This window comes from Lampetra planeri, chromosome 17 (assembly GCF_965212315.1).
Source record: "Lampetra planeri chromosome 17, kcLamPlan1.2.h2, whole genome shotgun sequence".
Lineage (NCBI taxonomy): Eukaryota > Metazoa > Chordata > Hyperoartia > Petromyzontiformes > Petromyzontidae > Lampetra > Lampetra planeri.
In genome coordinates this window covers 12,440,526-12,467,899 of record NC_136123.1, presented here as the reverse complement: position 1 = coordinate 12,467,899, position 27,374 = coordinate 12,440,526, and the positions used below count along the sequence as shown (strand labels likewise).

The 27,374-nt window shown below is 48.5% G+C and overlaps 1 protein-coding gene and 1 long non-coding RNA gene across 2 annotated transcripts; one reads left to right on the top strand and one right to left on the bottom strand.

Moving 5' to 3' along the window:
• Window positions 1-10,295: 10,295 nt before the first annotated feature.
• LOC144723380 (uncharacterized) lies at window positions 10,296-13,960 on the bottom strand. Its single transcript, XR_013586156.1, has 2 exons — window positions 13,524-13,960; window positions 10,296-11,022 (listed from the first exon to the last, which is right to left on the bottom strand). It is a non-coding gene; the product is annotated as an uncharacterized LOC144723380 (long non-coding RNA).
• Window positions 13,961-17,365: 3,405 nt separating this feature from the next.
• On the top strand, window positions 17,366-25,482 carry LOC144723379 (chymotrypsin B-like). The gene is made up of 7 exons (XM_078602120.1): window positions 17,366-17,821; window positions 20,726-20,829; window positions 21,002-21,081; window positions 21,201-21,282; window positions 21,450-21,630; window positions 21,819-21,958; window positions 25,190-25,482. The coding sequence occupies exons 1-7, from the start codon at window positions 17,770-17,772 to the stop codon at window positions 25,349-25,351; spliced, it is 801 nt and encodes a 266-aa protein (XP_078458246.1). The 5' UTR covers window positions 17,366-17,769; the 3' UTR covers window positions 25,352-25,482.
• The last annotated feature ends 1,892 nt before the right edge of the window (window positions 25,483-27,374 follow it).

Sequence of the window (27,374 nt, the reverse complement as noted above, 5' to 3'; positions counted from 1 at the left end):
TCCTACAATGTTCGCAAATACCGTCCAGGCAACCATCACAAAGAAAAAGATAGAAGATCCAGAAAGGCAATGCCCATTGCATGATGAACCTCACTCTCTCCAGAAATGCCGGGAGTTCAGGAGGAAGCCATTGGAAGAGCATAAGAATATGGGGGAAATCCCGTTAGGGTGTTGGTGGATACAGAAGCATCAGTCACCATAATTTCTGCGCTCATGTTCTATATGTTACAAGTGGATAAACGTCGCCTAGAACCCGTTTCTATTAAATTTGTCACAAACGGCGGTAGCCTGGGATTTGTTGGGAAAGTAAAGATGTAAATCCACATAGGGGAAATGTGTTTATCGGGCCCCATATTTGTCTCTTTGGCCCTAGCAGTACCATGCTGGTTGGAAACTGATTATTTAAGTTGGCTACCCATTAAAATACTAATGGATCAGGGCTGTATTGACACGCTGTCAGGAAGACATATATATATTTTTGCAGCCTGACACAGAGACAGGGAAGGCCGCTAGAGGCACGCCCTGGTGGGAAAGTTGATGTCAATTCTGCTCCTAGTACAGGTGTTGGTTCCCTTGCAACATCGATCGCCACTAATTACCTCGGGTACGGAATACCAATTACAATGTCACCATTGGGACCAAAGATCAGTCGACATTCACTAACGGCAGCGAACACCATTTTTAAATGAAACCAGTGATTATATATGCAAGTTTTGAACACAACAGAGCAAGTGCTAACAGTAATTGCACAGATTTACCTCGCAAGTGAAAAAAAAAAAGATGAAGTAGTGACAGGGATACAGGAAGTTATTGATGGGGTAGGGTTTCCCTGGGCAGGGGAAATCGTTAATCGGAACCCTGAGTTGACTCAAGGTCAAAGAGACCGGCTTAAAAGTCTCCTTCCCGAAATCAATAATATTTTCAGTAAGGGCCCGTATGATTTGGGCTGCACTGACTTGATGCAGCACCACATTGAAACGGGGAATGCTCAACCCGTGAGACAGAACTCATATAGAGTGGGTCCGGCAGAAGAGGAGCAGATCCATCGGGCTATAGACGAGATGTTAAAAGCATGAATCATTTCTCCATCGACCAGCCCTTGGGGAGCACCAGTAGGACTGGTGATAAAAACAGATGGCTCCATGCGGGTTTGCATGGATTTTCGACAACTAAATAAAGAAACGATAGCCGGCAACCTTCCACTGCCACGTGAAGCTTGTACTGTCGGGCCTCCAATGAGAGATATGTTTGATTTGTTTATACAACATCATTGTTTGAGTAGGTCGTTTGAGGAACACCTGGTGAGGTTACGTCAAGTTAACTTGAAAGTGAGAGGTGTTAGACCCTGAGAAAACGTTTGCTGTAAAAAAATGCCCGACACCTACTTCGGTACAGGAAGTGTGACAATTCCTAGAATTTGTTTCCTAATATTGTAGATTTGTACCCCGGTTCACTAACATACACACACCCTTGTTCCGAACTCCATGTTCCGCTATCTTTCTCACTCTATACTCCGATATCTTTCTCACTCTATACTCCAATATCTCTCTCACTCTATACTCCGCCAACCTCCACTCTGTACTCCACTATGCTCTCACTCTATACTCCGCTAACCTCTCACTCCATACTCTACTAACCTGTCCTGCTTCCCTCACACCTCCATCCTTATCTCTTCCCCCAGCAGGGGATCAGCCAACACTGCTGGGAAGGCCGAGGTGAGGAGGGCGAGGTCCCAGGCGTCTTTTCCCCGACTCTTGTGTTCTTCATCCCTTGACATCAAGCCAACAACCACTCGGTGTTGCTCCGCACACTCCCTTATATATCCCTCCTCATTAGGGGTCCTCAATTACCCCACATTAAGCTGGCACCTCTACAGCGCCTCCAGCACACACTCTCTCTCTTATCACCTCCATATCCCGCCTCGCCGGCATCTACCCCGTGTTCCAACGCTTGCACCTGCCTGTCCCCAAATGCACCCGCTTAATTAATGCTTCTCTCCCTAATTGCTGCCGCCTCTCCAGCGCCTAAGCCATGTCTCGATGCTTGCACCTGTTCATCCCCAAATGCACCCGCTCAAATCTTGCTTCTACCCGCTTAGCGCTGCGCGACCTCAGTTGCACCCGCTCCTTGCTATCTCCGCGTGTTATGCCACTACAAATGGATTGATGTCGCCGGTCAGTTTCCACTGTGCCGCTCCCATTGTACACACGCATGTGTCTTTGCACGGTAACCTTGATAATGGGTACTCTTCCTGTGTGTGACATCAATCCACCTCGCCAACTGTCCCAAAGGTTGATCCATTTTGAGCGAGAATTGCAATGCCACATGATTGGTCCGCACGGTAACCAAAACGTGCCAAAATTTTCCACTGCCAGAAGTTATCTATGAGTCACAAAATAGCGCTGTTCAGTGGTGGAAAGCACGTGACTCCCGTACACAATTATCACTTCTGTTTTCCCTTATTTTTGTGACAACACAGAACCTATACCGACATCACTAGCATCTGTATCCAGAATGAATCGTATTGAGAAATCTGGATATGCTAGTGGGGGAGCATCAGTCAACCTCGAGTGAAGCGCTTGGAATGACACCTCTTCTTCCTCCCCCCACTGGAATCACGTCCCTTTTGGTGTGAGAGTTTGCAAGGGTTTCGCTACTATAGTGAACCGGGGTATAAATCTACGATAGTAGGAAACAAATTCTAGGAATCGTCACACTTCCTGTACTGAAGTAGGTGTCGGGCAAATTTTTTACGGCAAACGTTTTCTCAGGGTCTGTTGATATCCCCTTCCCGCTGAGGGTTTCAGTTTGAGTCTAGCAGCACTCACTTTCAAGATAACTTGACGTAACCTCACCAAGTGTTCCTCAAACGACCTACTCAAAACAATGACGTTGTAGAAACAAATCAAACATATCTCTCATTGTAAGCCCGACAGTACAAGCTTTATGTGGCATTGGAAGGTTGCAAAACCGCATGGAGCCATCTGGGTTTGTCACCAGTCCTATTGGTTCTCCCGAAGGGCTGGTCGATGGAGAAATGATTCATGCTTTTAACATCTCGTCTATAGCTCGATGGATCTGCTACTTCTCTGTCGGACCCACTCTATATGAGTTATGTCTCACGGGTTGATCATTCTCCGTTTCAATGTGCTGCTGCTTCAAGTCAGTGCAGCCCAAATCATATGGGCACTTACTGAAAATATAATTGATTTAGGGAAGAAGACTTTCAAGCCGGTCTCTTTGACCTTGAGTCAACACAGGGTTCCGATGAACGATTTCTCCTGGCCAGGGAGACCCTACCGCATCCATCACTTCCGGTATCCCCGCCACTACTTCATCTTCTTTTATTTCACTTGTGAGGTAAATCTGTGCAATTACTGTTAGCGCTTGCTGTAATGTGTTCAAAACTTGCATATATAATCGCTGGTTCCATTTAAAAATGGTGTTCGCTGCCATTAGTGAATGTCGACTGATCTTTGGTCCCAATGGTGACACTATAATTGGCATTCCGCACCCGAGGTAATAATTGACGATCGATGTTGCAAGGGAACCAACACCTGTGCTAGGAGTTGAATTGACATCAACTTTCTCACCAGGGCGTGACTCTAGCGGCCTTCCCTATCTCTGTGTCATGCTGTAAAAATATATATCTGTTTTCCTGACAGCGTGTCAATACAGCCCTTATCCATTAGTATTTTAATGGGTAGCCAACTTAAATAATCAGTTTCCAACAAGCATGATACTGCTAGGGCCAAAGAGACCAATATGGGGCCCGATAAACACATTTCCCATATGTGGATTTCCGTTTTTACTTTCCCAACAATTTTCAAGCTACCGCCGTTTGTGACAAATTGAATAGAAACGGGTTCTAGCCAACGTTGATCTACTGCTAACAGAACCCCGAAAAGAGGTCAAGAGTGAAAAAAAATTCGCCCCAGACAAGACGTCGAGGGAATCATCCATACGCGGCAGGGGGTAAGCGTCCGCAACCGACACCTTGTTTAACTTCTGAAAATCGACACAAAACCGTAAATTACCATCCTTTTTCTTTATCAGGACCACCGGAGCGCCCCACGGGCTGTTAGACGGAGAGATGATGTCAGCAGCTAGCATATCATCCACCGCACCGCATACATGATCCCTCTCCGCCGGGCTCAACCGATGTGGATTCATCCGAATGGGAGCAGCATCCCCGGTATCAATATGGTGGGAGAGCAACGAGGTGCGTCCGAGATCGAAATCGTCTTCACTAAAGACATTAGAATATTTCTCCAACAGCGCGCGAAGCGCAGACCGCTGGTCCGTAGTCAAGGATGCATTTTCTTGGCACAACCCGGCGATCCATCGATCGTCCTGCGCCGTCGAGGCCGAAACCCCCCCTACGAGGCCCCGGTGGGTTGGATCGTCATGGGCCATAAAGGCGGTCGTAGCATGTGCCAAAACCGTTCCGGTTGGCACGACGACATTGTCCGCGCCTCCATTCAACACTTGCAAAAACGGAGGCTGACCCGGTCGAGCAATCATTCGTGCCGCGACCAGCGCCAGGCCATCCGTAACCGCGTTGGACGGCGAGAACAACACCCCCGCTGCCCCCTCGACCCCAGGCATGTGCTTCCAATAACGCAGTGGGATAAGCATCTGCGAGCCAGGTGGAATGTCGACCGAAACATCGGATAGCGCCTGCATCTGACGGTCCGGAGCGGAATGTCCCCACGGCGACGGCAAAAAGAAAATCTCCTGGCCCGCCGGTAACTCAATACAATTCTGATCAACCCTTATCTGAATGGACATCTTTGCCAGGAAATTCGTCCCCAACAAACACGGCACAGCGAGGGACCTAGAGATTAACACTGTCCCCGAAGCCGACACACCCCCAACTGAAATACGCGCCTCCACCTGACCAACTATGCCCATACTCCCTCCGTTCGCCGCAACACATGAATCGTAAACCGGTCGTACCCGTGACGGCGGAATGGACAGGAGATGGAATATGACGTCCGAGATGATAGTTGCGGACGTGCCCGAATCTACCAAAATCCGCACGTCGACCCCCTGTATCGAACCCGGTACGGTCGACGACCCAGTAGCGGCTGCGACCACCCTCCACGCTAATTTCCGCCACGGTGTCAGCGAGCGACGGAGATCCCTTAAAGTCCCTCCGTTAGAACAGGCCCCCGGAACGCATACCGACGGTGATGCATGAGATGACAGGCCTTGCCGGGTGTCTGATGCGTACCGACTTGCCTGAAAACGGTTGAATCTCCGGCGTTGACGTCGCGTCCTTGGCCGGGGACTCCGGCTGAAGAGGCGGGCGAGGGCAACTCTGACAGTCCCGCGCGAAGTGTCCAAGACGCCCGAAGCGGTAACACGACGAGTCGGCCCGCCACCCGGCTCCCCCCCGCCCCCGTCTCGACGATCCCTCAGAGGTGGGCCGGAGCGCGACTCTGTTCCCCCTCGAGGAACCCACTGGGCCGCCACTGCAGAGAGATCGGCAAGCGCCCTCTCGTTCGGCACGAAGACGGCCTTTGACGGAGTCCACCCGGCAGCGCCTCCCTCCACAGTCGGGCTCCCCATGCAGGCAGTCACCTGTGCCCAATGGCGCAAGTTGAACTGCGCATCGAGGCACTTGGCTGCCATCCGGGAGGTCAGCTGCTCATGGCCGCATATCGGCATCTGAATGCCCAAGTCCTTGGACAGCTCCAACATCTTACCCAGTATCAAGGGCTCCAACAAGTCGGGCTCCGTCTCTGGATACGCAGCCATGGCCAGCTCAAGCACAGCGTCCCGGAAAGCCACAGGCGATTCCTCGGGTGCCCGTTGCCTCTGGAAGAATCTGCGGTGTGCGTCGTCCGGAGGCTCGTACGCTTCCGCCATTTCGTCGAACGCCCCTTTCAGCGTCGCCTTCTTTGTGGCCTTGATGGAGCGGAAGAATTTAAAAGACTTGTCGTCCAGGAGCGTCGGCAGAACTTCTAAGGCCTCCGCATCCGTCCACTTGGCGGATTGGACGGCCGACTCAAACGCAATGCAAATGCGCTCCAATCTCCTCCAATTGAGAATTCTTTAATCGTCGTCAGGCGATGGCTGCGAGTCCCCGAGCTGCTGTCTTCCGATGCAGGCGTCCCCTGCGGCGGCGACAAGATGGCGTCTTCCCGCCGGGGCAGCGATAAGATGGTGGCTTCCCGCCTCGGCGGCGACAAGATGGCGACTTCCCGCCGTTCGTCCGCGACCACACCCAAGATGACGGCGTCCTGCCGCGTGTCGGAGAGGGCGGGAAGCGTCGCAGAGGCCCCAATGGCGGACGGCTCGGCCCCACCCGAAGGCTCCCCGCTTGAAAGCCCGCCGCGTGGCCGATCTGGCATCATCGCTGGCGCGACCAGGGTGACTAAATCCAGCAGAATGGCCCGCACCGAATCAAGCTGGACTGCCACGTGACGCCAGCCGTCCTCGGCGCCCGTCGACGCAGATGGCCCGGCCGCCCCGACGACATATTGTACTCCTGTCGTGTCGCTCGCCGCCACTTCGCCCACGCCTTCCATGGTCGGGACCGCCACCGCCAGAGGAAGGTCTTCTTCGTCTTCTGAAGATGGTGCAGGTATATTCTTTTTCTTGAGATGTTTTGACATCTCGTTCCACTTCTGAAACCAGTGTAATAAAAGACTCCGTCAGGCGATGCTGGTCTCCGTTTGTCTTTTATTCAGGTTCTTCTCCGCACCCCCACTAGCATCCTCTCGGACCAGTGTCGTCTCGCGCGTGCCCCGCGCACGCTCCCTCTCGCGTGCCACGCACGCTCTCTCTCTCGCGTGCTACGCACGCTCCTCTGTTAGCTCCTCTATTCTCGCACTCCGTACACCACTGGCCGACGGCGTGCTGAGGTCCTTCGGCCACGTGGCCGATGGCGCGGATCTTTCCTTACCACCCAACGTGGCTCAGCCTCTTAACTTCCCCGATTGCCCCAATCTCTTCTGGGCTCCCACTTATATTCATTCCCCACATGACCCTGACTCCCGCCTCCCAGATCATCAGATCCGGCCTTCCCATACTACCCCGCTGGCTCCGCCCCCATTCACCTCGCCTCCCATTGGAGCCGAGGTGAACGGTGGCCCCTCCCGCACGCCCCGCAGACCAGGCTCCGCCCCCCACTGCCTCGGGCCGCGTGATTGGACCAGAGGCCAGCAACAACCCCATTTACACTCGCATTACACTTGTATGGCCAGCAATGGTGGGAGTTTAGGTATTGTAGGCGAAATTGTGGTATCGATACGGATTGGAGATATTGAAAGAACGGGCCCGGTGTTAGTTTCGAGTTCATTGGTGGTGCCTTGTTTATTGGGGACTGATTTTTTGAAGAGGATGCCCCTCAGGACTTTGGTTGAATTAACGTCGGGGCATCGGTTGAGATTTTTGGAGTACCCTATGGGTTGTGTATGGCTAACGCTGTGGTTCGGGCCCTGGTGCGTGAAACTGTTAGTGTTCCCCCGGGTGCAAAGACGCTCGTACCCTTGAGCTTGCGGAAGTGGATCGACTGGAAAATTACTGGGGGAGGGGTTCTTTTGACCCCTTCAAATAGGGCAGTTTGTGGTCTCGCCTTGATTGGGGCCCAGACGATAGTGAGGGGGGATCAGGAGCCCTTCCTGCAAGTGTTAAATGCTGGGCCAGGTACCGCGGTCATACAGGTGTGTACTGTGTTGGCCCACGCGACGGCTGCATGTTGTGGAGAGACTGATTATGTAACCGCTCGGGTCGTGGCCACGGTGGAACGGGAAGCGTTGTTGGATGATTCATGGATGGATCCGTGTGCAGGTAATCCAGATTTGTCGTGGGAGCAGAGGGGCGAGTTGCAGGAATTGCTTCGGGAATTTTTCGACGTATTTAGTAAAGGTAAATTCGATGTTGGCCGTACGTCCCTGATGTATCACCATATTGATACAGCCAGCGCCACTCCCATTCGTCAGAACTCATTTCGGTTAAGTCCGAAGGAGAAGGACCATGTTCGTCAGGCGGTCGATGAGATGTTGGCCGCCAATATAATCTCCCCGTCAACTAGTCCTTGGGGATCTCCCATTATCCTGGTTGCGCCTCAGCGAGGCTCTGTTCCTCCATCTACAGGATCCGAAGGCCTGACGGCCATGGAACCGCCGGCAGCACCACCCACAGCCGGATGGGGCTGGATGGTATGACTGCCACCTGCTTCTTCCTTTTCTCCATCTTCGTCCAGGGGCCATCATCGAGTAACCCCCGGGGTCCACGAACGACTCGTTCCGGGCCCATATGAGGGGCCGGCGACAAGGACTCATTCCAAGACGGTTCGGTTCGATTGACCGCACCTACTCGTCGGTCGGTTTCTATATATTTTGGGGCTGGATTGTTGCCTGTGTTTCAAATGTTACGTTGGTATTGTGGCGTTAATCATCCCGCAACACGACCTATGAAGGTCAGCTGGGACGGCTGTTTCTTTTTTCACGGGGGGTCGGTGGTGTAGTGATATAGAATGAGTCACTGGAGCACGTAGAGCTGGGGACTGGTAGAGAATGGGAGTGGGGGTAGCGCCCGTTCTACCAGTTGTACACGTGGGCAAAGCCCAGGGCCTTCTAGGGGATCCAGAAGGGTGCTTGGTCAAGGGCGGAGCCTGGAAACGCTGGGAAGGATAAAAGGCGAACTTCAACTCACAGTCGGGACTGCTGCCATCTGGAGTGGAACTCGTCATGCTGCCGTCATCGTGGTCTTCTTCTCCTCGACGCTGTGGGTCTGGAAGCATGTTGGCTGTCCTGACCCGGTATTTAGTTATTCCCTATGGCTATGAAGGTTATAATAAAAGAGAAAGTGCCCCCTACTCGTGTCTTTGAATTATTACACTATACTATGTAAGCGTTTACGGTCTCTGGAGGTGGCTGGGTGGCGTTTGTCAGAAGATTTGAGTGCTGCCCACAGTGCTGGATGACGGAGTGCTGATGGCCTTCTACACAATTCTGGAAAATCAACACGCCATGCTAAGACAGGCTTGTGAGGGAATAGCAGAGCTTTTCTGCGCTCCGTCTAGCGCAAGGCAGCGATTTTCAGCCCAGCAGAGAGGAGAGAATGAGCTGCCAATGCCATACCATAGCACCTTGTTGGCGCTCGCAATTGTGGAGTTACCACGGATGGACGAGGCAGCTCAGGATGCGCTGGTGGCGGTTCGACTGCAAGCCCTCATCCATCAGAGAGGCCTCATTATCAATTGTATCATAGAGCAATCAAATTTCAATGTGGTTCGCAAAGTGCCTCCAGGCACCTGAGGAAGCAATAGGTGTCAAGGGCAACGGAGAGGAGAGGAGCGAGAGAAGAAGCGAAGCCAATGGGAGCAGCGAAAACGGCGGCCGCCACTGGGCCTAGCATTGAGGGTGCTCTTCAGGCGACTGTAGAGAAGATAGCAGTAGTAATTCAACCACCCAAGGCACGAACAACAACAGCAGCGACCATGGCAGAACTGCAGAGGAACCCGGAACCATGTAGAGATCTACTGCTACCGATGTGGGAGGCTGGCTCATATCGCAAGAGGATGTTGAGGGAAATCGACCCGAGACAAGCAAGCCAGCTCTGGACAACATGGCAGGATTTCCCAAGAACGAAACAGGTGATTGATGCTTCCATGTCCACCAACACCCTAACGGGATTTCCCCATATCGCTCCTGCTCGCAACAATATCCCCGTAGCTGCTGCTACAACCCATCTCACAAGTTTTTTTCGATTTAGTTATGGTTGTTGGACAAATTTATCCTGCTGTGTCTCCCTGGGTTTCCACGATTGAGTGGTATGCCGGTGATAATGGTGATGAGGCGTTTGATGATGGGGTGTGTGTGTGGTCTGGCTGGGTGTCGCGACTAGCCTGATTCGTTCTTGGGAAATCCTGCCATGTGGCGGCCGCCGTTGTCGCTGCTTCCGTTGACTCCGCTGGTCCTCTCGCTCCTTTCCTCTCCGTTGCCCTTGACACCTATCGCTTCTTCATGAGCCTGGAGGCACTTTGCGAACCACATTGAAATTTGATTCTCTTTGGTACAATTGATAATGAGGCCTCACTGATGGATGAGGGCTTGCAGTCGAACCGCCACCAGTGCATCCTGAGCTGCCTCGTCCATCCGTGGGAACGCCACAATTGTGAGCGCCAACAAGGTGCTATGGTATGGCATTGGCAGCTCATTCTCTACTCTCCGCTGGGCTGAATTTGACGGCGGCTTCAAATCTTCTGACAAACGCCACCCAGTCACCTCCAGAGACCGTAAACGTCTACATAGTATAGTATACTAATTCAGAGACACAAATAGGGGGCACTCTCTCTCTTTTATTATAACCTTTATAGCCATAGGGAAAAACTAAATACCGGGTCAGGACAGCCAACATGCTTCCAGACCCACAGCTTCGAAGAGGAGAAGACCACGATGACGGAAGCATGACGAGTTCCACTCCAAATGGCAGCAGTCCCGACTGTGAGGTGAAGTTTGCCTTTTATCCTTCACAGCGTTTCTAGGCTCCGCCCTTGGCCAAGCACCCTTCTGGATCCCCTAGAAGGCCCTGGGCTTTGCCCACGTGTACAACTGGTGGAACGGGCGCTACCCCCACTCCCATTCTCTACCAGTCCCCAGCTTTACGCTCTCTAGTGACTCATTCTATATCACTCCATCACCGACCCCCCCGTGAAAAAAGAAACAGTCGTCCCAGATGACCTTCATACGTCGCGTGGCGGGATGATGAACGCCACAATTCCAACGTAACATTCGGAACACAGGCAACAATCCAGCCCCAAAATATGTAGAAACCGACCGACGAGTAGGTGCGGTCAATCGAACCGAACCATCTTGGAACGAGTCCTTGTCGCCGGCCCCTCATATGGGCCCAGAACGAGTCGTCCGTGGACCCCGGGGGTTTCTCGATGATGGCCACGGGACGAAGATGGAGAAAAGGAAGAAGCAGGTGGCAGTCATAACATCCACCCCCGTCCGGCTGTGGGTGGCGCCGCCGGTGGTTCCATGGCCGTCAGGCCCTCGGATCCTGTAGATGGAAGAACAGACCCTCGCTGAGGCGCAACCAGGATAATGGGAGATCCCCACGGACTAGTTGATTGGGAGATTATATTGGCGGCCAACATCTCATCGACCGCCTGACGAACATGGTCCTTCTCCTTCGGACTAAACCGAAATGAGTTCTGAAGAATGGGAGCGGCGCTGGCTGTATTAATATGGTGATACATCAGGGATGTACGGCCAACATCGAATTTACCTTTACTAAATACGTCGAAAAATTCCCGAAGCAATTCCTGCAACTCGCCCCTCTGCTCCCACAACAAATCCGGATTACCTGCACACGGATCCATCCATGAATCATCCAACACCGCTTCCCGTTCCACTGTGGCCACGTCCCGAGCGGATGCATAATCAGTCTCTCCACAACATGCAGCCGTCGTGTGGGCCAACACTGTACACACCTGTATGACCGCGGTACCTGGCCCAGCATTTAACACTTGCAGGAACGGCTCCTGATCCCCCCATCACTATCGTCTGGGCTCCTATCAAGGCGAGACCACGAACTGTCCTACTTGAAGGGGTTAAAAGAACCCCTCCCCCAGTTATTTTCCAGTCGAGCCACTTTTGCAGCCTCAAGGATACGAGCATCTGTGTACCCGGGGGAACACTAACAGTTTCACGCACCAGGGCCCGAACCACAGCGTTAGCAATACACAACCCATAGGGTACTCCAAAAACTCAACCGATGCCCCGACGTTAATTCAACCAAAGTCCTGAGGGGCATCCTCTTCAAAAAATCAGTCCCCAATAAACAAGGCACCACCAATGAACTCGAAACTAACACCGGGCCCGTTCTTTCAATATCTCCAATCCGTATCGATGCCACAATTTCGCCTACAATACCTAAATTCCCACCATTACTGGCCATACAAGGACTATTCACAGGACCAAGGCCACCCACCATCGATGGCAAAGTCCTATAAATAGACTCCGAAACAATGATGGCGGATGCACCCGTGTCTATGAGTACCCACACCTCAACACCCTGAACAAATCCACTCACCGTGGATGATCCTGTTCCTCCTGCCATGACACGGTGTGCCAATGCAGTCCATTGCCTGGAACCCCGCAGCCAACTATTACACACCGATGCATTCTCTCCGTACCCCGTATCAATATGAACGGTGATGGCGTGTGCACCCGACACTGACTGCAATGGAGATGCATGAGGTGACTGCATCGGCCGGGTGTGTGACGTATCGCGACCTGCTTTCGGCCTCAGAGGAGCGAAGGCTGGTAGGACAGAGGACGGTGAAGCCGGGAAAAGCTGTCCCAGATCAGCACGGCAGACCCTAGAGATGTGGCCCGGTAAGGCCACATCTGAAGCAGGTAACGAGGCCCTTCCATGGTGGAGGGAAGGTCCCCCCCGCTGGTCCCATAGTCATCCCGCACCGACCCTCCCGCACGGGCTCCAACCACCCGACACGCAGACCCGAGAAGACTCTCAGTGCTCCTGGTCGCCCTCTTCTAGCTGGAATTCAGGCCAGACAGCCACCCCAGCACGCCGTCGCAGGTTACAGTGGGCCTGGATGCACCAGGCTACCTGAATCGAGGACAGGTCGTCTTCCTCCGTGGCCGGCAAAAAAACGCTCATATCCTGATGAGTGCCAACAATTTTTCTAGCCCCAGAAAATCCAGTCCCGCCTGCTCCATCTTTGGGTACGCAACCTGGGACAGGAACATTAGTGCGCTGCGGAAGGCAATGGGCATCTCGGTCTCCCTGCAAACAGCATACGGTGGGTAAAAAATCGACGCCAACTGGGAGTATGCTTGCCGCAGCATTGCCCTGTCTGCCGGGGGAATGGCAAAGAGTACCTCCAAGGCATCGTCATCCAGCGCAGTGGGAAGAGCACACAGTGCCTCAATATTGGACCACCCTGCGAGCTCGCAAGTGGTAGCGCTGGAAGGCCGCCCAATCACCCCCCGCAGCCGAAAATTCCTTGATAAATGGCAGCCGCTGCACGAGGGAAGATGCCCCCGGATGAGCTGTCTGTGGCAGGTTAATTTCGGCCGGACCCGATTCCTGCCCTCGGTCGGCCGAAACGGCGGAGTCGCCCTCTAGCTGCACCTGAGCTGCAGCCCCTTCCTACAGCTCTTCCCTACGCAACTGCCCCACCAGCAACGTCACCGTGGAGAGCAGCTCCAAGATGCGCGCTCTGAGTGCCCGCCGGGATCGTCCTCTTTGGAACCCCCCACTGGGGTTCTGGCTGCTGGGGCTGCCCGGGAACCCTCATCACCGTTGCCCTCTTCGCCCATGGACATGCCAGTGAGAGCCTTCCTCTTCGCAAACTTTTACATAGTCCATTTCCCCCCACAAAGATTCGAAATAAAACAAATAAAAGAAAATTCCTAACAACCCTACACGTTAACACTCCTGACACCAAATGTAGTGTACTATTTCAGAGACACTCGTAGGAGGCACTCTCTCTCTTATTCCGGCTTTTACAGCCATACGGGATAACTACATACCGGATCAGGACAGCCAACAGACCCACAGCTCGAAGAGGCGAAGACCACGACGACGGCAGCACGACGAGTTCCACTCCAGATGGCAGCAGCCCCTACTGTGAGTCGGAGCTCACCTTTTATCCACCCCAGCGTGGCCAGGCTCTGCCCTCGGCCACGCACCCTTTTGGATCCCCTAGAAGGCCACAGACTTCGACCACTGGTCCAACTGGTAGAACGGGCTGCTACCCTCACTCCTATTCTCTACCAGTCCCCAGCGCTACGCGCTCCAGTGACTCATTCTATGTCACTACAATAGGACCCAACCTTCGTGCGTGCTCCTGTTTGGGCAAGGTGGTCAAGGTTTGTGATGCAGCTTCTATCAGTGGCTGAAGCAGTTAATTGGTTCCTGCCTGCTGTGCTGCGAGGGGAAGCAGCGGATGCTACCTCCCCTGATTTTCAGCTTGCCATGTGACCAATGGTGGCAGCGGCTCTAGCTCGGGCGTCCCTGTTCGCTGCGCTGTGAGGGGAAGCGGCGGTTTGTGCCTCCCAAGAGCTTCGGCTCGCCATGTGGTCAAGGGCGGTGGCTGCTCAAGCTGGGCAGCACCTGCTCCCTCTTCCTCTCTCCTATCCACAATCGCTATCAGCAGTCGATTAATCGCAGAGGTAAGGTGGTCCATTCTTTTAGAAATTAGCCTCTAAATCTCTTGGTATGGCGATCCTGGTTCCTCGGTCTGGGGTGATGCCTCCACTTCCCTTGGAAACGTGGCTGCCAACGGATTCCAGGTCTTGATGCTTAGGGTCGATGGTTCTTCTATAAAGAGCTCATCGGTGGGTTTTATTTATCAATACCGTAGACGGAATTCCACCGCTGCCACCAGTGTAAAGAAGCCCCTTTGCAATCTTTTCAGGAGAGTAGAGCTTTATTTCTCCTAACGTATATATAGTCGGAATGTAATGACTGCCACACTCATAATTGCTATGGCTATCTTCAGCGCCGATGGTTTCCATTAAGTAGGTTCTCGAACAGTCAAACCACGATGGTTTCCACTTTGTCGATCTCGAACAGTCAGCCCCGATGGTGTCCATCTCTGGTCGTCGATTAGTCCCTGAGCAAGCGCCTAAACCGCGTAGCCTCGCTCTCTCTATATACTCACTTGACCCCGCCCCTATCGGACAGTGGGCAGCCCATTGAATTATAACACGTGTGTCCTTAATTGAATAATGCTTACAGTGCCTTCCGGCTACCTGTTTTCAATCATCTCAACGCGCGCCTTCCAGAATCTTCTCTTGTACAGTATCCTACACATATAAGCGTACAAGTGAAATAGCAGTGTTGAGGTAAAATGTATGATATACCCCCTTAATTAATTTCGTATTCCTTTAATTCACAACCTCCAACCTGGCTCTCTTGATGCTCACTTATGACTTCCTTGGGCAGCTATTGCTAGGGATGCCTGTTGCTATGCTGATGGTTGGTTGCCGCAAACAGCAGCGAAACATTTGTACACATAGCTTGGAAAATGTGATTTGTTTAAGACATGTAGCGGAAGGCTTCACACATGTGTAATGACACTGACACATGGCCTTGCTTTGTTAAGAGCCTTTATTTTGGACCCAATGCTATTCCTAGGCCCGGGCTTCGGTTCTTGATGCTTGAACCCTCTCTTCTCTCCAACCGTCTCTTCCCCTTTTATATCCCTCGAGCCCCCTTTCTCGAAGGTTCGCTCAATCCATTTTCTTGAGTCATTCCTCGTCCTTCTTCTCTAATGGTTGTCAACCATTACCTTGACAGTCGACCCTTATTTCCCTGCCTTTTACGTTTGAATTTCTCTCCAATCAGTTAAATTATCTGGTTTTGACTATCCCAAAACCAAGAATTGGAATAGGTGACAAAGCCTTTGCCGTTGCACCAAACGGTTTAGAAAAACCTTGTTTTCTCCCTGAACATCATACATCTTCCTTCAAAGAATATCCTGAAGTAGAAGATTAGTGCTGGATACAGCCACATTTGCCAATGTGATGTGGAATTGTTATCCTTACCCATGTATCGATAGTTCAATTTTAATGTGCAATTATATTGAGGGACTACTGTGTTGTTTTTCTGTGGTCTGGGACTGTTGTTGTTTTGCTATCATGCCCAAGCTTGCATTTATTGTTGAAAATCGGCAGGAATGTATATGTTTTTGCAATTTATACTTTATACTTCATTGTTCTTATTGATTTTAGTGACTTGCTTACCTTTACTATTCTTTACACTCATAGCGTGTTTTTTTGTATTGTTCGTTGTTGTAACTTTCTGACACGTCCCTACTGGATATCCGTGAAAAAGAGCTTCATACCGCTTCCTATTTTTCCAGTAAAAATAAAGATTCTGATTGTCAGTGACAGTTTCTTGTCATCTGATGGTACGACTTTGTTTGCAACACCTAAGTCCAGTCTAGGACTGGCCTTCCTGCAATCAATAGCATAATCTGCTCAAGAAAGTATCTGTCTGTTTAGCCACGTTACAAGATTAGATGACGACCCTGGCCCACCTTGCCTACTTTTAATCATCCACAGACCAGATCTCGACCATATTCATAATGGCGCTGTCCACGATACTTTTTGGGAAGCCTTCAACATCGCGCTTGAATGTAGAGGTTCTCGGTGGTGCAACGGACCTTCATCACTTACACACTTTTGAGACGATTATGAGTGATAAAATAACTGTGACGATCTTCTTTACCTATACTTTAACGGATAGCACAGGGGCTGGATTTAAAGGTCAGGTTTTTACATATACAAATGAAACATGCTCAAATGAATCCCTTAGATTAACAAAGTAGTTGCTGGTAGTTAAATGGGACTAAAATTCTTAAATGTCTTGAAAAAATTATTGAAGTGCCATTCTTCTTCGGTTTCACAATCCAAAATGTTTTAAAGCCCTTCAGGGTTGAAATTTAGTTTGTGTGGATAATTGACTATTCTGATTTCCTTAAACGCAATACACTCTTAAATATAATTGAATAAGATCTCAATGCAGAACCTTCGTGAAAAAAAGTGTGAGACTTTCCTGGTTGAATTACGTGATTTGCATTATTGTCATATATTGAAATGAATTTGGAACGTATGCACTCCTACTTGTTCTAGATGTTCATCTCACTTACATAACCACTGCACATCCATATTTAGATTTCAAAGCTGTTGTCTTATCACTTCATCAATAGCCATAGGTGTGTATGCTTTCACAAGGTGACGTTTTTGGTCGATACACGTCTGCTTGACGAGTGCTGACAACACTGTGAATATTTAACGTTTACAACACCTCATTTAAACGTTTCAAATGGGATTCATGAAATATTTTAATCTAAGGTTTTCAATGTGTTAGTGAATATAACACATTATAAGCCATGCGTGTAAGGCATTGTTGATGAGGTGTAATAATACATGGTTTTGATATGTTGATAATTGGTGTTCTGATGGTGAATGATAATCCAAATAATTACTTATCCTGGAGAAATCATATGAGCCATGAGACTCTTTTTTCCCAGATGTTCAGTAGGCGGGGGGGGGGCAGAAAGTTACAACAAACAATACAAAACACGATATGTGTGCAAAGTAGAAATCACTAAATCAAGTATATAAGTTCAAATTGCATGAGTACACCAATTCTCAATCTTGAGCAAGGCAGAGTGGCGTGGTGGCAAGACTGCATGGTTCAGCGGATGGACAGGGTGGATTCAGTTGTCACTCACCACTTATAGCAGCAATAACTGGAAATTTAACTCAGGTCACTAGCTGCGTGTATTAAACCCACAAATGATGATGAGCTATACGTCTTAAAAATGATTTTACTTGTACGATTCAGTTTCATTACTGGTGATAAAGTAAACATTTGTTATATTAAATACATTATTCCTCAAAATTTTGATTCATCTGTTCCCATTAATATAAATTCTGGACTTCACAAACAACTGTCTTAAACTCCTGAGTTTGATCTTCATTGAACACCAATTTCCAAAATGTCATGTTTTAACCAAAGGGTGTGAAAGAAAATGTGTTGCTCCATATCCTTACGTGTGTTTTTCAGCTGGCTTTTATAATATTCTTTGTTTATGGGAAGATATGGATTAGTGGCATGTGGCACCAGTACTCCACTGCTCATCCAAGAGCAAGGCCAATCGCTATAATTCGAAATAAAGGTTTAAACTCGCTGCCAAGCGGCAGATTTTCTGTATAAAAGGGGCTTCCCAACATCAGAGGTCCAGCACCGTCTACGACAGTAGCAATGTCTCTCTTCTGGCTCGTCTCCTGCTTCGCCTTCATCGTCGCCGCCTTCGGTGAGGATTCTACTGCCGTCACACACCTGTTGAACTCAAACACTCACAAAGTAAAATGGGAGTCGCGCGCAGCGTGGTAAGAAGTGGACATATACACTTGAAAACTTCAATTGTATTTGTTAGTTCTTCATAAGAACTAGCATATATTCAGGCAATTCTAATGTGAGAGAATAATCATAAAATGTATACCATGGTCAGGGATTTAGTTGACAACCATGGGTAATTTCCTGTCAATATTTTAGAATGAAAAGAATGTGGTGTACTGACAATTGGTGACAAAACGTATCAAATGCTTTGATAAATCTCCCAATTGTCATGACAGAGAGGGAATATGTACATATTTAGCTTTCTATCTTCAAAAGGCTCATCATGCAGGCAACCTATTGTCAAAACTGGCAGAACCTACTGCCAGTGCAATTAAATCAGATGCTTTGTGTAGATGCTTTCTTAACAGGGGTAATGTAAAAGAATACAATGTAAACATAAATTGACATTTTAAAACGAGGGGCACTCTTCTTTGGAGGTGTCTCAAACTAAATGTCTCAATGGTAGTGAGATGTTATCTCCCTTGCCTGGTATACATTCGATCGTGATTTCGATCCTGACCCTGACGCCTGCTTTATATCTGGAGTCTGGGTGTTTTCTCTTTCTCTCCCCATGGTGGTGTGGATTTTTGTCCAGGTCGCTCCACATTAGAAACATTTTGAGTATTTGGCTGCTATAAATTTCCACGTGATAAGCGACTTCGTTGAGTTATCATTCGTGTCCAGCTGATTTCTGAAAAAGAACTAACAGCTCAGTGAACCTTACCTGGTAAAATATAGAGTTTATAGTTTTTATAGTTTAGCTAGCGGGAAGTACACGGCGTTGCCCTGGCGATAAATATATTTAAAAACTTCTCTAAAACATTACATATACATACACAGATATTCATCTATTTTGGAAGCTCGGTGGGCCGTTTGTCCATTTCTCCACCAACAAAATTATAAGAGTCTTTTAGAAGTCGAAAAAGTCATAGAAAGTGGGGGGTAAATAGTTGATATTTAAGATTTCCGAAAATTGTCGACTTCCCCCCTCGAAAAATATTTTTACCCCCGCTTAGGTATATATACCTACACACCCTACATACAACAGAATAAGTAGTATCTATTGACTCTGTAGTTGTATCTACTGACTGTACAGTAGTATCTACTGACTGTTTAGTAGTATTTACTGACTGATGTAACTACTGACCGAAGTAGTATCTACTGCCCCTACAGTAGTATCTACCGACTCTCTAATAGTAACTACTAACTCTATAGTAGTATCTGCTGACACTATAGTAGTATCCACTGACTATAGTAGTAACTACTAACTCTATAACAGTATCTACTGACTCGATAGCAGTATCTACTATCACTACAACAGTGCATACCGAGTGTGTTGGTACCTGCTATCACTGCAACTGTGCATATTGACTGTGGTGAAACCTGCTATGACTACAGCAGTGCATACTGACATTGGTGGTTCCTGCTTTCAACTAAAGTGGTGCATACTGATTGTGGTGGTACCTGATTTCACTACAGCAGTGCATACTGACTGTGGTGGTACCTGCTATGATTGCAGCAGCGCATACTGACTGTGGTAGTACATGCTGACTTTATAGCAGTATCTATAGACTCGATAGTACAAACTACTAACTTGATAAAGTGATGTCGTGAGGCCTAGTCCCGTGCAGAGCCCCTGGCCTCGCCTAGATTTCCCAGCCGGCCGAGGTGGCACCTTGGCAAGATGGGGCTGGGCCGCTACCCTCGCCCTCCCCCACCATCTCCCGGCCCGCTCTACAAAAATACTATCTAAACGCTATAATATTAGTATCTACCGACCCTATAGTAGTAAGTGCACACATTGGGGTGAAGGGGCGGGATAAGAGGACATGACACTTTGAAGAATTTACCTCAGCGTTGTGTGTATTTTTCTTTGCATTTTTAACGCAAAATAAAGATTTTCCCCCTATCCAAACGAAGGCATGTGCTTTTCTAGGAACAACCCCTGGTCAGATTTGTTGCGCATGCGAAAATGCGTGTTTTGGCGAGGGCTCATCGGCGTAAAGAAATAAATAATAATAAATAGTACTACATGGTTAAGTAAACTACTTTAAAATTGACAGATGCAACATCAGAATAGCGCTGGTACCTGGCTACTTTTTAAAAACATAAACCCCATGGTTCGCGAGCCAAATCCTTCGCAAATTGTGTCCACACACAGACAGACACACAGACAGACAGACAGAAAAAAAATTACGTTTATAGGTAAGATTTTAGATATTACAAATAAGGAATACCTATTGTGTATGGCATTGCAGTCCTCAATATTAGTAGTTTAACATAATGCAGTTATCTTAATACTTAGAAGGCCCACATACAGCATGCAGTTGCAAAAGTATAACTAGTACATGCTAAAAAGGCATGCATACTACGTTCATCATTTGTAACATTTAACGCTTATGACAATTAATTTTAATTAAAGCTTCCTTCGTGCGCTTGGAAATACCATCCTGTCTTTAGTTTCCCAACTTTCAGTAAATAACACTGCGCACTTGATGCATTCATTTAAAGAGGAGGATGAATCTTAAAAGTTAAAAATGTTTAACCATCAAGTCTGTGTACACTGTAGTTTTTATCCACCTTGCTAACAGTACTAAGTATAATTATGTAATTTTGTATACATGGACACCCTGTAATCATCATCTGCCATAATCTATCCACTGCCGGATGAAATGCCTCACCAAGCCGTTGCTTTACCGAGCTCCTCCACACTCTGTCTATTACCTTCACTATTTAAAGTGCTAACGTTGTAGTAAATTCATGCAAGGAGCATTCTATAATGTTAACCACCAATCACCGTGTTCTTTACACATCACAGGGTGCGGTGTCCCGGCCATCAAGCCGGTCATCACCGGCTACTCTCGCATCGTCAATGGCGAGGATGCGGTGTCGGGCTCCTGGCCCTGGCAGGTGTCCCTGCAGGTGAGTGCTCAATGTTAGTATATCATGAGTCCACATTGACATGAACTGTATCGCGGTGTCCACGACACAAGTGAAAGTCGGCCTGTATGCACTGCTGTTTGGTATGTGAGGTGTGCTACGCGTGTCCCAGAGTGCGACACGACACCAATTCTGTCGCGTCTTGCCACTACAGGATTCCACCACATGGCACTATTGCGGTGGCTCCCTCATTGACCCCTCGTGGGTGGTGACCGCTGCCCACTGCGAGTTCAAGTAAGTGCATGCAGGAGTCACTGCACCAGCATAGCACCGCTCATTGTTAACGACTTTAAAACGAGGAAGAATATCTTTATCAATCAGTAAATGTTCGGTTTTCTTAAATGCGTCCGCAGCCCGTCCCGTGACCGCGTTGTTCTGGGCGAGCACGACAGGAACTCCAACGCCGAGAACATCCAGTCTCTTGTCGTCTCTAAGGTAAAATTGCGAGCCATGAATTGACCTCATGAACATTCCCTGCAACTTCCTAGACATTGCAATGGATGAAGATCAACTGAGACCAATTGTGTTGATTAAGTACCCTGAATTTAACAAATGTAGTGAGTTTAAGGTATTATAACATCTCGTTCTGTTTGCACACACAGGCCATCACTCACCAGCAGTGGGACTCCTACAACATCAACAACGACATCATGTTGCTGAAGCTGGCTCAACCCGCTCAGATCGTGGACCGTGTCTCTCCCGTCTGCCTGCCCGCCGCCTCGGATGTCTTCGCTGATAACATGATGTGTGTCACCTCCGGCTGGGGCAAGGTCCGCTCTTCCGGTGAGAATCAAAGACCAATAATTAACACAATTTACTTTGTGCAGGGTATTCATTCAGACTTCCTACAGCTAGTAGGCCTATACAACTTTGACAGTAATTCGTGCCAAATAGTTATTAAGAAATATTATTAAAGAGATGATCTAATCTTTATTATGTTATTTGGCATTCTTCTATGTGTGCGTTCACAGCCTTCAACACGCCTCCCATCCTGCAGCAGACCGCTCTGCCCATTGTGCCTACCCCCACCTGCCAGCAGAAGTGGGGCACCGTGAACGTCATCACCAGTGTCATGATCTGCGCTGGTGGTGCTGGAGCGAGCTCCTGCATGGTAAACGTTAACGGCCTTCCATTACGTAGCTAAAGTGGTATCTGAAGTCAGCGTTTTAATGCCTACACCAGAAGGTAGGCGATCATAATTGAAGATATGAGGGATGGTGGGGTTTATGGGACTATCTTGTAAAAATGTATCATGTTTGAAAGTAAACCATTGATGAAAGTAGTTGTTCACAATTTAATAGGATTGAACTTTGATATAAATTCCTCAATACTTACCCTTAGTTCTTTCGGTAAAGTCACGTAGGTAAAAAATTAAATTAAAATTAATAAAAATAAAATAATAAAATCACGACGTTTCGGAGGCAACACGAGTCTCCGTCATCAGGTGGGACCGTCACAGCCAGATTTGCTGCATCAAGTGTGGCAGGGATTCAAGATGCAAGCTCTTAAATACAAGTGAAGGGGGAGGAGGGGGGGGAGCTTATCAGAATGTGGTAGCCAATGAATGGAACGTATCGGGAGGGGGGGCGGGGCTAAAAGAGAGCACGAGGTGCTCGTAGGCGTCGACGTGGACGTGTTTGTGCGCAAGTCCCTGTTGGTGCACATAATAACGTATTGGAAGGGGGGGGGTGCTAAAAGAGAGCACGGGGTGCAACGTGTATTTGGACATGCCTGTGCACAAGCACCTGTTGGTGCACATGATAGAAGAGAACGACAATGCCCATGTTTATACCAGTGTTGGCTGACAATAAAAAAAGTGCTGTTAAACGCTGGGGATGTTAACACTCGGTAAAGTAAAATAGTGCCTGTCAGATAAGATGGTCCAAAAATGGGTAGTAAAATGTTTTTGCATGGTTAATAACATCTTTCCAATGATTACTAAGTTTGTACCATCATCACGGTTGAAATTATGTCTGTGTTTGTATATCTGAATGGCTTCGTGTACAAACCTTTGATGGTAGCCAGAGGGTTTGCAGAGCACCTTGGTCTCGGAAAAAACAATATCACGGGAGCCCACTGCGTTGTAGCAATGATCGGCAACGGCGGAAGACTCAATTTTGCCGTGTTTCAAATCTGACTTGTGCACGCGGACACGATCAGAGACATGACATTTCGTTTCCCCAATGTAACAGTCACCAATTTATAGACTCCAGGGTATTGCAAGTCAGGGATGACATCCTTCACAGATGGAATTAGATCACGGATTTTATGTACTGATCTGAATCGGACTTGGATCTTATGTTTGTTTAGAATTTTGGAGATCTTTTTGGTCACATCTGCTATGTATGGCAACGTGATAGTTTTGATCGGAGTTTCAAGTGGCTGTTTCTGTATGGTGGGAGAAACAGCTTGGCGGATGGTGCGTTCAGAGTATCCGTTCATCCTGAGGGCCCGATGTACATGTCTTAATTCACTGGCCAGGTGGTGTTGGTCAGAAATGCCATGAGCTCTGTGGTATAGCGTTTTGATGAGATAATTCTTTTGAGATGGGTGGTGGTAGTAATCCGGTTTCAAGTAGGAATCTGTGTGGGTGGCTTTCCTGTAGACAGAATGTCCCAAGGATCCGTCAGGTTTTCTCTCAAACAGAATATCTAAGAATGGTAGTTTGCCATCTTTCTCCACTTCCATGGTGAATCTGATGGATCGGTGTCTGGAATTGATGTGGTCCAAGAAGTGGTTTAATGCTGGGAGGCCATGTGGCCAAATGATGAAAGTGTCATCCACATACCTCTTCCACAGGGAAGGACGCAGGGTGGATGTCTGGATGGCGTCTGATTCAAACTTTTCCATGAACATGTTGGCTATCACTGGTGACAAGGGGGGGCCCATAGGGGTACCCTCATTCTGTTTGTAGGAGGTGCCATTCCAGGTAAAATAAGTGTTGGTGAGGTAATGCCTAACCAGCGCAGGTACATTCAATCCATGTTGGACCAAGTCCTCAATTATTGTTAGGGTGTCAGGCACTGTAACTTTGGTAAACAGAGATACTACATCAACACTGACGAGGATATCATCAGGAGATAGTACCATGTCCTTGACCATAGAGACTAATTGGGTTGAGTTGAATACTGCCAAAGAGGTCTTGCCTGTGAAGGGAAGCAGAGAATCTGATAGAAAACGGGCTAGTTTGTAGGTAGGGGAGTTGATCATTGACACGATGGGTCGTAGCGGGGTGCCTTCTTTATGGATCTTGGGAAGACCATAGAGTCTGGGAGGTCTAGCCGCCGAGGGTTTTAGAGAAGGACGTTTGGTTGGTTCGATTAGGGAAGTCGAACTCGTGATGATCTTGTTGGTTTTTGTCGTTAGGCTGTTAGTAGGATCGCTTTTAAATTTGGAGTAACTCCCATCGTTAAGTAGGTCCATGATTTTGTTGTATGATTCTTTAGGTTTGTACACGAAGCCATTCAGATATACAAACACAGACATAATTTCAACCGTGATGATGAGTACAAACTTAGTAATCATTAGAAAGATGTTATTAACCATGCAAAAAATATTTAACTACACATTTTTGGACCATCTCATCTGACAGGCACTATTCTACTTTACCGAGTGTTAACATCCCCAGCATTTAACAGTACTCTCTTTATTGTCAGCCAACACTGGTATAAACATGGGCATTTTCGTTCTCTTCTATCATGTGCACCAACAGGTGCTTGTGTACAGGCATGTTCACGTACACGTTGCACCCCGTGCTCTCTTTTAGCCCCCCCCACCTCCCGATATGTTCCATTCATTGGCTACCACATTCTGGTAAGCTCCCCCCCACTCTCCTCCCCCTTAACTTGTATTTAAGAGCTTGCATCTTGAATCCCTGCCTCACTTGATGCAACAAATCTGGCTGTGACGGTCCCACCTGATGACGGAGACTTGTGTTGCCTCCAAAACGTCGTGATTTTATTATTTTATTTTTTATTAATTTTCATTTCATTTTTTACCTACGTGACTTTACCGAAAGAACTAAGAGTATGAATCCTTGCAGTCACGAAAGCTTCAAATCTAGAACCTCAATACTTAATTTTAAGTGGCAATATTTTTTTTTATTCCATCATCTAATGTAAATTTGTGACAGCTCATTATTACCATGCACAATGCACATACATTATAAAAAAAAAGTGTAATGATTTCAGACCTGCATTACCATATAAGTGAAGTGTATCTCAACACAACTCAATTGTCATCAAAGATGGGTAGGACGGTTTTATTTTACTTTATTCTGTCTCGATATCGAAGCTCATTTTGATATGCTTGTGGCTATGCACCTTGCGTGTCTTCTCTCCAGGGCGACTCTGGCGGCCCCCTGGTGTGCGAGAAGAACGGCGTGTGGAACCTCGTGGGGATCGTGTCGTGGGGCAGCAGCTCGTGCTCCACCAGCATGCCGGCCGTGTACGCGCGCGTCACTGCCCTGCGAAGCTGGATGGACCAGACCATGGCTGCCAACTAGACACACCGATGGGTAACGATTCAGTAATTGCTTTCAATTGGTCGCATTGGATTTGTGATTGTGAAGACCTTGGATATTGTACGAATCAATTTGTTGATGACATGTATCATTAATAAAATTGTTGACCAATTCTTTTTTCTCAAAAAGTTGTTTTTATTTCATCCTTGACTTGGATTGGTTTAACACGTAGGCTTTCGCGACCAATATCATCCATAATACAGGATTTTTGGGTTAGATCGCGCAGTTTAAGGAATACGAATTTTATAAATAGGAAATGTAATCGAAACATGTAATAATCTATATATTTAAAAGGGAAATTTGTGAATTATGTGTCTGTTCAAAATGTTTAGCGTACTTCCCGCCATGCGGGTACTTTCCAGACTGTACACCATGCAAAAATTAAAAAAATTGACTTTTGTACTTTTGGGGGGGGGGGGGGGGGTGCGCAATAATGCATATATTTTGCACGGCAAGTGAGCTGTGACGTCACATCTGTCATGTGACCCGTATGCGGAAACGTAACGGAGTGTGCCTGCTGAGGTCATCCCCCCCCCAACCCTCCGCGGGTAAATTGAAATACAAGTGTGTTGCAGGTCTAAGGCGTTCTTCGCGCAGGATTGGTTTTTCAGTCGTTTACTGCCGCACGCACCCTGAAAGTTGAGTGTGTCTGCAGCAAGCGCGTGTATGTGTACCTATGGACGTGCGCGCGTTTGTGTGTGGGGGGAGCATAGCGATTCGCGCGCTGCGCTACGAACCCGGCGACCCGAGTTCGATTCCCGCTCACGGCCACCACCGGTGACGATTATGTTAACCGGTCCTGGGCTTCCCATAGGTCGACTCAGCCTCAAACGAGTAACTGGTGTGGTGTGTGAACATCGCCACTGGGGAGACAAAGGCGGCCGGGCGTGATGAATCCAAGTCCCGGGCGAAGCTGGGTAGTAAAGCTAGTACAGTGGTACCCCGGAGATCGAACTTAATTCATTCCAGAAGGCCATTCGAACACCGATTTGTTCAAACACCGAATTATTTTTTTCCCATTAGAATGAATGTGAATGACATTAATTGGTTCCAGACACAATAAATCTCCTATTATAAAGCATTTTTACACGAAGTTTACAGTAATTACATGCATAAAATCATACAAAAAAAATCACAATAAATAAATGGAATAAATGAATAAATATATGGAATAAATGAAATTAATGAACATTGAACTTCACTTTACCTGTGTAATGCGGGCGTAAGCGACCTTCCGGATGTGACGTCACGGGGGGTGGAGTCATGTGACGTGGGTGGAAGGTTCGGGTCCTTAAGCGGGTAAACCGGAAGGGGAAGTCAGTCGGGGTGTGAGCGGAAAAGAGTGAGGCCACGCGGGCGGGTGAGAAGAGGGGGGGGCACCGACGGCTATCGGGAGCCAACCCCGAAGACAAGAGGAAGCTGCGGAGTGGTGTGCAGCTGCAGAGGAGACAGCCAGAAGGGCTGCGTGTTAGAGGCAGCGGTGTGGCTGCCAGGAGGAGCTGCGGAGAGAGAGAGAGACAGCACGAGGCTGCCAGGAGGTGGAGAGAGAGGAGTTGCAGGGAGTACAGCCAAGGGGGGCTGTGTGAGAGAAACAGCAGCGGGGCTGCTGTTGTGGATCGGGCCGACATTGGAGTCAGCACCGTGGAGAAGCTACAGAGTAAAGACAGCCGTGTGGGTGTACAGCACGAACCGAATAAAGGACACTGAGCCAGACATCGTGGTCCAGTCGTTTATTACACTGGTGTCGGAAGTGCAACGGCATGTCGAAACAAGTGAGGAAGAAAGTTAATCCGGCGCCTGCATCGGCTTCTTCGTCCGACGACGACGAACTCCCTCCAACCTCGGATCCTGTTGGGGTGGTGGAGGAGAGCCCGGCTGAGGCGACCACGGGAACGGGAGTGGAGGATGTTGGCGCGGTGGCGGGTCCGTCGACATCATCAGACGCGGATCAACGATGGCAAGCGATGGCGGTACAACTGGAGGCACTTAAGGACGTCCTGGCGCA

Bases quoted from the DNA above. Each gene is read 5' to 3' on its own strand.
- LOC144723379 (XM_078602120.1), top strand. From the start codon at position 17,770: ATGTCTCTCTTCTGGCTCGTCTCCTGCTTCGCCTTCATCGTCGCCGCC. The intron at 21,082-21,200 runs GTAAGTGCATGC...ATGCGTCCGCAG, and splicing joins GCTGCCCACTGCGAGTTCAA to CCCGTCCCGTGACCGCGTTG. The intron at 21,959-25,189 runs GTAAACGTTAAC...TCTTCTCTCCAG, and splicing joins CTGGAGCGAGCTCCTGCATG to GGCGACTCTGGCGGCCCCCT.